This window comes from Lactuca virosa, chromosome 4, assembly GCF_052849685.1.
Source record: "Lactuca virosa cultivar CGN04683 chromosome 4, Lactuca_virosa_CGN04683_v6, whole genome shotgun sequence".
Taxonomy (NCBI): Eukaryota; Viridiplantae; Streptophyta; class Magnoliopsida; order Asterales; family Asteraceae; genus Lactuca; species Lactuca virosa.
This window is the reverse complement of record NC_136429.1, coordinates 56,552,689-56,565,483: the sequence shown is the minus strand read 5'-3', so window position 1 is coordinate 56,565,483 and position 12,795 is coordinate 56,552,689. Positions and strand designations below refer to the sequence as shown.

The following is a 12,795-nucleotide window of genomic DNA, read 5'->3' as shown; positions in this document are numbered from 1 at the left end:
GAACTCGACGAGTTCAAGGATGAACTCGGCGAGCCGGTTGAAGATGGTCCCGATGTTATGGTTGAAGGTGAACTCGTCGAGTTCTTGCTAGACTCGACAAGTAGAGTCGGGGGAGGGGGGTTGTATCATTTGAAAGAATAGGGACTCGACGAGTTGGTGGACCAACTCGGCGAGTCAAGTCAACTGGATGTTGACTTTGACCAAAGTTGACTTTAACCAAGTTTGACCTAGTTTGACTTTTGAGAGTATTGTAGTCTAAGTGTTATTTTGGGTATTGATAGTTCGGGGAGCCGAAGGATCAGCAGTTCAAGAGTTGCCGGTTAGCAGCCAGAAGTGTTCAGCTAGTCTTCAGCAGTGCGAGGTGACTATCATCACTGGTTGTATGGGTCTACGGCCACAATGCCGACCCATTTAGTTTATGTATAGTAGGAAGACCCGGGGGTTAGCCCTAGGCATTATGTATGAAAGACCAGGAGGCGGATCCTGGCACACTGCATGATATTATGTATAGTAGGAAGACCCGGGGGTTAGCCCTAGGCATTATGTATGAAAGACCAGGAGGTGGGTCCTGGCACACTGAATGCTATTATGAATGAAAGACCAGGAGGTGGCTCCTGCACACTGTATGCTGATTAGCCAAGTAAAGTAGTATGTATGTTAGTTGTCTTTGTGATGCTTGCATGGAAGACCAGGGGGTGGCCCTTGGCACTTGTCTATAAGACCCAGGGAGAGGGCCCAGGCTTGACAAGAAAGATCATGGGTGGCTCGTGGCATAACAGCAAGACTATGTTTGGCACATAGCACCTTACTTGATTATGGATATGGTTGTTATGTATGGCTCACAGTATGTATGGCATGTATGGCCCAGTTGATATGTATGGTATGTGGTATTTGGGGAACTCACTAAGCTTCGTGCTAACGGTTTACAGTTTTGGTTTCAGGTATCTTCAGTTTCAAGAAAAAGGAGCTCGGGACGATCGCAGCGCATTCACCCATGTTATTCCGTATTATGTGATCTTGGGAATTGACTTTGATATTTGTTTTAAATGAAAGGTTTTCAATGTCTGGAGCAACGTTATTAAAGGTTTTCTTATATTAAAAATGAAATTTTTGGCCGTGAATTTTGGGGATGTTACAAATGCAGAACCCGGCGAAATCTTGGTCGCACACGACCCGAGAATAGGATAAACGGTCGTACTCTTGTACCAATTCAAAGTCTATAACCCAAAAAAAGAACCATGCATATAATTCGAACCAAGTGCTCCATTGTTATCTTGTCCAGCCCACGTACACCCCTCACGACAATATCTAATGAACTTACCACAATAAACACCCTTAGGGAAACCATAACCTTACACAATATGGGCGAAGTACCAAATTTCTATCGAAACGATGAACCTCAATCATTAACAGAATACATTCTCATGATTGATCGAAACAAGATCTCATACCTTGATTGAGACTGAACATACCCCATCAATACGCAACTATCTCGCTAAAACTTTGAAGGTTATCCAGAAAAGCTGCTAAGGCTCTAGTCAGATCCATCCAAATACTAACCCCAAATTCTGGATTCCCAATAACCAAGAACATCGTCCCAAACTCGAGCCGAACTTGACGATAGGTCGATGAATCTGATGAACTTCAACTGATACAGCCCAAACTTCCAAAGAATCTCCGCTTTTATGATACATGAAATGACCAATGGTCAAGAACACATTGACACGTAATCCAGAGAACCAAAACCAACGCAGAGCTGAACATACCCATCTCTGTAACTGATTCACCGATCAACATCTGCCCACTCTAGACTGAAAATAGCAATCCAAACAACAATCTGACAAATCCCTCAACAACCGATACTCAACTCGAGTGATCCCAGCGGCTCCTCATCTATTCATTGGCATTCCGAAAGGAACCAATGGATACAACGAGCTCATTGACCAACTACTTTCTGCTGAGATACAAATTGTGTACCTTCGGAACACCTACATCCGATAGCCGCTTGCTCTACGCCCCTGACTTGACCAAATCTTGAACCGAGATCCCACATACTCACTCCGTAGATCCCTATGAACCATTCTTCCAATATCACGAACTCAAACAGATCGATGATCCCTACAAGAAGAATACATGGTTCTCCCCCACTTAGGGTTCGAACTACCATCCACTGGTGTTGTAACCAAACCATATCTCAAACCGTCTCAACCAGGTACAAACCGTCCCTGACTCTTGGAATGTATAACATACTGGATGATCTTCCAGATAAGGACCAAGCAACCCTAAGAGAATTATGAATTTCAGACGAAGACCTCAGAAATTTTCCAATCATAACTACTTTTAACATTAAGGAATTCATGCAACTGCATAAGTAAAACACCAACTTACTATCCAAAACATACATTCTTCGCCTGCAATCCCAACCGTCAATCTGGTACCTGGCCTACCTATAACCAAAGACAACAGACCCTTGATCGCATCACTAAGCATCCATACCACATCAATCCTCATGCGCACTCCCACGTTGAGATATTGTCGCCAAACCCCGCAGCCAATTGTCCCCATACTGGGTTTACATCCTAACTTTGTAAATCACATGTCGACTCACTCCTTCTCCGAACACGGAAAACTGAAAGGACATAGTCCTCGCAATAGATAGCAACATTCCAATTCATCAGTCAACCACTCAGCTCCAGCTGAAATCCTCAAGCCGATCATAACAATCGTTTCCTTCTTGAGTCCCACGACTCAATGTATGGCCTCTAGCAAAACCCTCGTGACCTCAAAACCAACATACTCATTTAGGTCTGCACCATTCCACCCAAACCAACATTGACATTAAGGCCCCAAACAATCACCAGACCCATCCTCATGCCTGAACAACCATAACCAAAAGATCGGCAGATACAGAACCACTGCCACAAATCATGGTATCAAACCATGTTATCTTCCCTGACCAACCCTTAGAATCCCCGAAATTTTCCTCGATTCGAGTATGGATCCTGTGCTTTCAGTAGTACGGGCCCAATACTACCTTCCTCAGCTATCTATACTTTCCTCAAGAATCATCTCGGATCCTCTAAGACACATACTCATAATAATACTCCCAATACCTGCTTAACAACGTAACAACCACACTAAAATACTTCCTAGGCTCCCCTAGGATTCCCCCACCTCCCATGCCATCAGTTGTTGAAGAACCCCTACTAATGTCAGCTAACCATTTCATGAATACAACTACATGCAACAAAGCTTAAATAATTTTTCGACTAAATGACTCAACCCTACAATGGTTAGACTCAGACAAGAGTTGCATAATAGGTCCAAGTCCTCCATTATAAGATTATTTAACCTTCATAGCATGTAATTCAATGTATTCATTTGATGGTTAACTCACATCAATATGGGTCCCACAAAACACAAAGCAAGTAGCATTCGAGTAAAGGAGCCGAATGGTACTAAAACACACTAAAATCAGGCAGGTCCCCATACGAAATTCCCAACCACTATGCCTAAGCATCTAGGTTACACCTTCATCCTACCCTTACTCTCTCAAGAGTGGTTAATCCCTCATCACACTATCCTGCTACGAACTGCACCCACTCACGAAACTTCTACTAACCCCGCAACCATTCGTGCATGCTAATCATACATAATGTTGGATACCATAGACAGTCGCATACTTGACTCTACTCTAAGCCCTTAATCAGACAAAAATAGGAAGTAAAGCTAAATCAAACATTTTCAGGCTATAGAATCTTTGTTATGTATAAATATGATGCACACACTAAGCGGCCACAGTAATGATGTCAAATTCATCTAGCATATAAATCCGGATTTCCCTCGGGGCCTACAACTTATGTCTGGATTACCCCTGGCCCAATCATCAGACTGGAATGCCAATATACAACGGATCCACTCAGTCATTGGACTGGAATACCCTCAGGCCCTCAGTACGATTCTGGCATACCAACCGACCCTCAGCTCGTATCTGGAATTCTCTCGGGTTTGTTGGATACAAAACAAAGCAGTACAACCTCAACCCAACATAATTTGTCGACATATACATAACAGATAAACATATAATCAGTCAACAAGCAAACATACAGATTCACAAATCACTACCACATAACAACACCCTATAACTAGGATACAAACCTAACAGATCACTACGGCATAGCAACATACGGAAAACCAGGAGATCAATCCAATGGGCCGGCCTTGGTGCCTTCGACCCGAAAGTACAGTAAGGAAAACTCACCTCTCGATCTGAACAATAGTTGATGAGGCCCTGACTCCTAATCTCAGCTCTAACCGTCACATATCCATCCAAATGACCAATTGTCAAACACAATCCAAAATACCCCTTGGTCAAAATCAGGTAAAAGTCAAAATTCCTAAAAAGTCAACCGAGTCAACCCTGCTGAGTACGCCCATCGTACTCAGCTATACGCCCAACGTACACAACTTTTGACCAGGCATGGGCCTGTTGACCACGTACACGCAGCGTACGCGTTGTACGCCCAGCGTACGCAGCTGGCTGCCAACCCAACTCATTAAGAGCTTAATCCTTAATCCCTTAAGTCCATTTTCCATATCCAAGTCCAAAATGATGTCTTTGACTATAAAGTTTCCAACTTTATGGTCTTGCATGGCCAATAAGTGCCCAACACCAAATATCCTAACCTCTTAATCCATTAAGACCTTGCATGAGAAGAAACTAGAGTCCAAGATTATATTTTTATGACTCAAGAGGCTCCAAAACCTCTTAAAGGACAAATCAAATGGATTAGAGTAACCCCTACTCATAATACCAAGCCTAGGGGACCAAAAGAACATAAAATCAAGTCCAAAACAAGATCTAAGTATAACTTCACCAAGTTCATAACTTTATACCTCCAAGTGATGCCAAATGATGGTGTGATTCTGGATCTAAAGTGTTTCATTCCTCCAAGATGGTCTCTACTTCCTTGCTTCTTCTTCAAATGCACAAAACACACACTCAAGCTTAGAAATGCTTCACAAGGTAGATGAGGGTTGCAAGGACGTTTTCAGAGGATGGAGGCTGATGAAAAGAACCAAGGTTGAGAGATAAAGATTAATAAATAGGGTCCAAACCCTAAATATTAGGGTTTGGGACTTCACCCGTACGCCCTGCGTACACAAAACGTACGGCCAGCGTACATGGCTTCGCCCCATAAATCCAAAAGTGGCAATATTGGCCCCTCCCAGCCACAAGTCTTTCATTATGATGACCAAAATGTAATAAATCTCAATATAAGGGTCAAATTACAATAATGACCTTTGTGTAAGACAAAGTTATAGAAATGATCTTCTCTATGTGTAAGACAATATCATAGTAAAGCTCCCATTGTCCACGTATAAATCAATATTACAAAAATAATGTCGAAAAAATAAATTAATAAAACCGTTGCAAAACGTAATCAACTTTAACTGATAAAAATCAAACGCAATAACCGTTGCAATAACATCCATATTCATCTCATGCCCCTTCTAGATCGGCCAATATTTAGATTCATATATCGTAGTTGGCATAACAACAATTATAAATGACAAGAAGTGCATAAATTATATCACTCTTAAATTGCAAGAATTGCCTAAATGGCAATTTTGGCCTTTATAGTTTTAATTTGTATAAATTACGTATTTGGTTTCTATCATGTTTCTACAGAATTGGTCTAAGTTTAAAAACAAATTATATAATAGTCATTAAATATGACACAATTGTAGAAATGATCTCTATCTAAGTTATATTATAAAAATGGTCATTGCATGTGTAAACAATATTATGTAATGGTTTAAGTATAAGAGTGTGTAACAGTAAAATTATAGAAATTGTATTTATAAAAAGTAAAATTACAATAATGACCTTTGTGTAAGACAAAGTTATAGAAATGATCTACTCTATTATGTGTAAGACAATATCATAGTAACGTTCCCATTGACCACGTATAAATCAATATTACAAAAATAATGTCAAAAAAATAAATTAATAAAACCGTTACAAAACGCAATCATCCCCAACTGATAAATATCAAACGCAATAACATAAGAATATTGATCTCAGTGGAAATTAACAGATTATATATATATATATATATATATATATATATATATATATATATATATATATATATATATATATATATATATATATATATAATCTGTTAATTTAATTCTAAAATATGAAAACCTTTCTGTATATTCCATATATATATATATATATATATATATATATATATATATATATGTAAATGACTAAAAGCGTAATATGAAAACCTTTCTGTATATTCCATAAATCGGAGAAGCCACAAGCAGCTGGTGTCATTCCTTTATTTTTTTTTTTTTAAAAAAAAAAAATAAAAAAACTCGAAACTGGACAAAACATTGGTTAATACTCGCTTAAGCTTCGCCACGTGGTATCAAAGGTGGCAAGCACCCCATACACGCTCAGGCCTCAGACGTCAGTCTCAACCTGCAATTTTCTTCCGTCACCCTCATCCTCATCCTCCAGTCGAACAGCCGGAAAATCAATGAAATGAACGCGGAGAGCTTAATAGCATCGGCGGCCATCAACATTGGCCTTGCACTTGTCATCATCTGTCTCTTCTCCATCTTCCGGAAACACCATTCCAATGCCAACATATACTACCCTCGTCGTCTATCTCTTCGCCATCTACATACAATTTCCTTCGATCATTCCTTCACCCGATTCTTTCCGTCGCTTGATTGGATCCGCGATGCTGTTAGAGTTACGGAGGACGAAATCCTTTGTAGCCTCGGCCTTGATGCACTCGTTCTCATAAGATTCTTTAAACTCGGGTAACCAAAACTACTTTCCTCCTTTTTTGTCTTTTTTGTAAATCGTGGGCGTTGATCGCAAAATTTAGAATAATTTCTTCGATGTTTCTTTTTTTTTTAGTTTGCATCGAGTTGATGGATTTGAGGCTATGGTTAATCTCATCTGAAATCAGATTTAGTATCTAACTGTCACTGATGAGTAATCGTTGCTTCTTTGTTAGTAACCTTTTAAGTGTTAAAATTTGGTTTTTTGTTCTTCCATTGATAATGCATAAATTACTTGTAGTCATTGATTATTAGTTCTATTCAGATGGAAATCAGGAAATGATGATGTGTCAGTTGATCAAATTAGGGATTGCTATCTCTTCTCCCCTTTTGATTTGCTATCAGTGAACTATAGGAAATAAAACACGATTCATATATGAAATTGAAACAATAAAACAAGATTCAACCAAAGATAGTATTGCAAAGAGGCAAGATTCAATGGAAGATAGAATGCAGTTTGTTTCATGAGAAATGAGGATGGAACATAGCATCTCTAGACTCATTTTGAGAATCTTCAAACTCCATTAACAGAGTTATAAAACTTCAAACTTGACCAAACTCTTTACAAATTAACACTCTTACATGACCAGATTAGAAGTCATCAACAAGAATCTTGTTATTCCCAAGCATGTTTCATATTCTTAATAATTCAAATGACATATTCATGTCACTCAAGATCTTAATGTATTAAAATTATTTCATGAATTGACTTGACAGGATAAAGTTTTTTGTGGTATGCTCTGTTGTTGGATTGATGGTTCTTCTACCACTCAACTGTTCTGTCTCCCATGGACCATCTTCAAATGCTCGTTCCATGGACTCTTTCACTATTTCCAATATACCTAAAGGATCAAATAGGTATGACTTAATCACTTAAGTACAATCTGACCCCAAATTATTATTTCCTTTATGTGCATATAATTCACTTCCTTTTGTTCCACAGGCTTTGGGTGCACTTTTCATCATTATGCTTTATATCTTTTTTGGGAATATATCTGCTTCACAAGGTACTCACCCATTTACTTTCTTTTTTTGCCTATATATGTTGTACTAGTGTATTTATAAAGTTAAAACTTTTTATTTCATTTGAATATTTTTGTGAGGTTCAAATTCATAACAGGTGACCTCCTTCCTGCCCATGTGATCTCTAGGAATACAAGGTTGTCCTTATGAAAAGAATTCAGCAACTTCGTAACCTAAGGGATCAACCGAGTCAACTCACTGTTCTTGTTCGCCGAGTTCCTTTATGCGATGAACACAAAGCATTTAGTTGCAATGTTGATCATTTCTTCTCCAAATACCACCCTAATGCTTTTCATTCCTATCAAATTCTATATGCTGGAAACCATCTTGAGGTACTAATTTAGTAATTTACTCTCACATACAAAAAATTTACCATATTAACCCCGGTTTTATTTCTACTTTGTAGGAGCTACCTGTTGCTTTTGTTACATTTCGGTCACGTTGGGATGCTGCCCTTGCTTCCCAAACACAACAACATCCAAATCCATTAATGTGGATCACTCAAATGGCTCCAGAACCTAGAGATGTATTGTGGAAGAATCTTTCAATCCCTTATAAACATTTGGTACTTTATAGAACTGGAGTATTTGTCACACAGATTCTTTTCACTATATTCTTTGCTATTCCAGTAACTGCAGTCCAGGGTATAGCACAGTTTGAAAAACTAAAAAATTGGTTCCCTCCAGCCATGGCTGTTCAATTGATGTAAGTTTTGTATACATTTAATCTCTTTCCCATTTATTGAAAATAATAATAATTTGTGTTCCACTTCCACAGACCAGGATTGAGCTCAGTTATTACAGGATATCTTCCAAGTGTGATTCTTAGTGGATTTGTTTATGTTGTTCCTTTTGTTATGTCTGGAATGGCAAGATTAGCAGGATATGTTTCAAGAAGTCGACAAGAACAAAAAGCTAGCAACATGGTTTTTTATTTTTTAATGGGAAATGTTTTCTTTTTAACTGTTTTATCCGGTTCTTTACTTGATCAAATCGGGAAATCTTTCATTAACCCAAAAGACATACCAAGTCGCCTTGCTAGGGCTGTGTCTGCTAGAGTGAGTAATCACATTTTCAAGATTTTAATTTTGGAATATTGATTTAATAATTATTTTTTTATATATGTTCAGGCAGATTTCTTTATGACATACATTTTGACGAGTGGGTTATCTGGTTTTTCTCTTGAGATTCTTCAACCTGGATTGCTTACATGGGATATTTTAAAAATGCATACATGGGGTCGAGGAAAAAAGAAATCCAATTATCTTTATTCATTTCCTTATTATAGAGTTATTCCCTTTGTTTCTCTCTTTCTTCTTGTTGGAATCGTGTACTCTGTGATTGCACCATTGCTTCTTCCGTTTCTAGTTGTCTACTTTCTTCTTGGATATGTGGTATTCATCAATCAGGTTTGTTCTTTATTGTAAATAGCAATGATATTTTTGGCAATTTAGGTGTGATTATAATATAATATAATAATGTGCATACAGATGCAAGATGTGTATGAAACTACATACGAGACATGTGGGCAGTATTGGCCCCACCTTCATCACCATGTGGTTGTAGCCATCATTATCATGCAAATCACCATGATTGGTCTGTTTGGACTAAAGTCAAAGCCCTCTGCATCTTTTGCGACAATACCAATCCTTGTTGTCACTATTGCTTACAATGAGTATTCCAAGTTCCGTTTTCTTCCTACGTTTTACAAATGCTCCGTAAAGGTACAATTGAATTTCTTGGACTGTGTTTGTGGAAAAGACGTTAATGCCCTCATGAATGTTGCACTTTTATGTTATTTTGTTGGTTAGGATGCCAAGGATAATGATGAATTTGACAAAGATGGTCCAAATGATGCTTCTTGCCGTGAAGCCATACGTGCATATCGTCCACCTTCTTTGCCTCAAGCATGTGTTGGAATGGAAGAATCAACCTCAACACAACCGTTATTATCATCCATGTCTTAGTTTTTATTTTATTTATTTATTTTTAGGATGGGGGGCAAGCCTTCCTTGGTTATGCAAGGATTTGGATAAAGCTATAATTCTAGAAATATGATAATGCCATTTTTTAGGCTACTAGTAACTCAACTAAACATGTAAAGAACTCCATACCACAAGTAGATGTTATATTTTAATTATGATATGATGATAAGGCCTCAGAAAGCTACGTAAATCAATGGAACAGTAACGGATGATAATTAAGATAGTAGAATGCTTTGAATATTCAAACTAATAGAGAGGGGGAATCTCCAGCTTCTAGAAGAACTTTACAATCTAATTCTCAATGCCCTAAATAGTTAAATACCGGGTTCTAGAAGGAGAAGAGGACAAAAGCATTCCAGACAACCAAAAGGCTGCTGTGCCTGTCCCCCCACTCAAAAAGCTCCCCAGCTGAGATAGTGGCACAAGCATAACATACCAGCTAATAATAATAATAATAATAATAATAATAATAAAAGACAGATTTACTCTCCCACTCCCAAACAAGTTACAAGCCTGCTATAGCAATTCACTTATTTGGGCTGATCTTCAATTGGGCCTTACTCTGTTTCTTTGGTAAATCAGTTAGAGTGGTGGGTGTGGGCAACGCCCCAGACGTGTTACTAGAAGAAAAAGAAGGAAATGCCGTTAAGAGATGTTATGGTGGTAACGGAAGCAACGGGGATGCCTTTAACATGGAATAACATGGGAAGGGGGCGGTGTTCATTGGCGTTATTAGGTGTTATTAGGCATAATAACGGGCCCAGTCCGAGTAGCCTTAAGGGGTTGGGTGTTATCATATGATTGTTGGGAATTGAATCGGTAATCTAGGGCAATGTTGACGTTTGGTAGACGTCATACTGAATTTCCGATAGAAATAATAAAAATTAATTTTTAAAACTGTCTTTTTAAAATTGATTGTTACAACAATACACAAATCACATGATATATGAAAAATACATATGAGTCCGGATAAAAATACGTATGTTTGGTTGATAATGACATAGATTCAATCAATTTGTTGAAAATCCCCTTTTTTTTAACCATTTTTTGCTAAAAAAAGTCCAAAAAACTCTCCAACTTTCAGAAAACTAACCAATTTTGGCACCATCAATTTGTTTAATCTTTTTATGTATACGAACCCTATTAATTTTAGTTATGAATCCCCCACTTCCATTAAGATTCGGGCTTGTATCAAACGATCGTGTCACCATGAAAACAATGGGACTTGGACGACATAAATTCCAATCGATCAATTCTGGAACAAATATGGTACATAATCATGCATACCCTTACGCTACGATACATAAATGAGCCCAAAAATTAAACCTAAAACTAGTATATTGGAATCAGATGCTGATTGTGGTTGAGAATTTCATCATCCACACAAAAACATAATTCTAAACCTGTGGTTCGTCAACCTCGACGAGCTCCTTCAATTCGTGGTCATCTTCTTTTCCTCCTGTGACTTTTTTATATTCAAAAAGAAATCAGTCATTACAGTTTCATAAGAAGGTAATTTCTCGTAACCAGGGAAGTAATTAATATCAACAACAAGAAACCCATCTCCTTTATCATCTTTAATCATATCCAAATTAAACAGGTGCAATCCAAGGGCCTGTCTCAGGCCTTTCGCCACCTCTTCAAGAAACTCAGGCGCCGGCATCTTAAGCTTCTCATCGGGGTTGTTATTATTGCATCCGTCATCACTGGCCATTACAGCACCTGATATTTTGGAGAAGCTCATGACGCCATTGGATTCTGACGCCATCTTCTCCAAGGTCTCCTCTGAAATGTCCGGCAACGAACTCCGTTTCACACATTCCACGTAATCGTCGGCTATGTAAGTCTTGAAGATGATCCCACCGTGGTTCACAAACTGTTGCAGTATCAATGGTGGCTCTAGTTCCAGCCCTTTGGTTAACCCTTCATGATTCAGCACTAGTGACATAGTATGTGCATTGGGAGACCCGTCTGCAATAAGAGATTTCGCGATAACCGGAAAACTCAAATCCTTTGTAGTTTCGACGTTTTTCAAAGACTCGGAATCTCGAACAAGGATTTGGTTTGGGATGTTGAGTTGGGGTATGTTGAGTTGAGAGACAGGTTCGAGCATGGAAATGCGGTCATGGAGACGTTGTATGGCGGAGGGATGGTCAATGACGGTGGCGTTAGGGTTGTTGTCGGAGAAATCTTGGAGATTGAGGTCCCATTCATCCCCGTAAAGCTTGTGAATGATGCAGTCGAAGGGACCTTGTTCGGTGAGTGGCTTGGAAACATCAATGGGGATGAAATCAATCCCTCGTTCTCTTGCGTAGTTGATGAATGATGGCACCATGAAAGCTTCAATCTTTCTTTCAGGCAATGCATAGCCCACTGAAAAAATATTACTTTCTCCTACAACTTCTGGCATTTCTTCGTCTTTTCTGAATGAAAGAGATATGGAGAGCGAGAGAAGGAGCGATAATCATGAGTTTTCTTCGATGAAATCGGTGCGCTTTATACTCGTAAGATTCATATTTAATTCATGAAAAAGAGAGTAGATTCTACCAAATTTAAAGTCTGCTCATATTCATATTCGTTTGAAGAACAAAAACGAATATATACCCTCCATAATCTCTACGCGTCTTTTCTTTTGCGAACTGAGACGTATATAAAATACCTGGAAACATTTATAAACATACCCATCTATGAATAGAATAGATGCTTGAAGATGTTGGTTTATGGCAACAAATTTCGTTGCATGATATATGTATTGCTGATACAGTTGTCTATAATTAAGGGCTTCCTTGAATTAATGAATTAGGACTCTAACAATCAATTCGTTTAGAAAGATATCTACAAGAGGCGTGTGAATATCGGTGTATAATTATCACACATGCGTGTTGCCATTGTCATCGGTTCAATAATTTCCAACTTTTATA

General features: G+C 38.4%; 1 protein-coding gene and 1 pseudogene across 2 annotated transcripts; one reads left to right on the top strand and one right to left on the bottom strand.

Annotated features, from left to right (window-relative positions):
- Positions 1–6,521: 6,521 nt before the first annotated feature.
- On the top strand, positions 6,522–9,883 carry LOC145109763 (hyperosmolality-gated Ca2+ permeable channel 2.5-like; annotated as a pseudogene). Its single transcript, XR_013709194.1, has 8 exons — positions 6,522–6,843; positions 7,585–7,725; positions 7,811–7,874; positions 8,019–8,595; positions 8,668–8,947; positions 9,020–9,298; positions 9,380–9,613; positions 9,701–9,883. The product of XR_013709194.1 is annotated as a hyperosmolality-gated Ca2+ permeable channel 2.5-like (transcript).
- A 1,423-nt stretch (positions 9,884–11,306) lies between these two features.
- LOC145104484 (inositol-tetrakisphosphate 1-kinase 5-like) lies at positions 11,307–12,284 on the bottom strand. The gene has a single exon (XM_079041722.1). It carries the CDS (start codon positions 12,282–12,284, stop codon positions 11,307–11,309), a length of 978 nt encoding a protein of 325 aa, XP_078897848.1.
- Between the last annotated feature and the right edge of the window lie 511 nt (positions 12,285–12,795).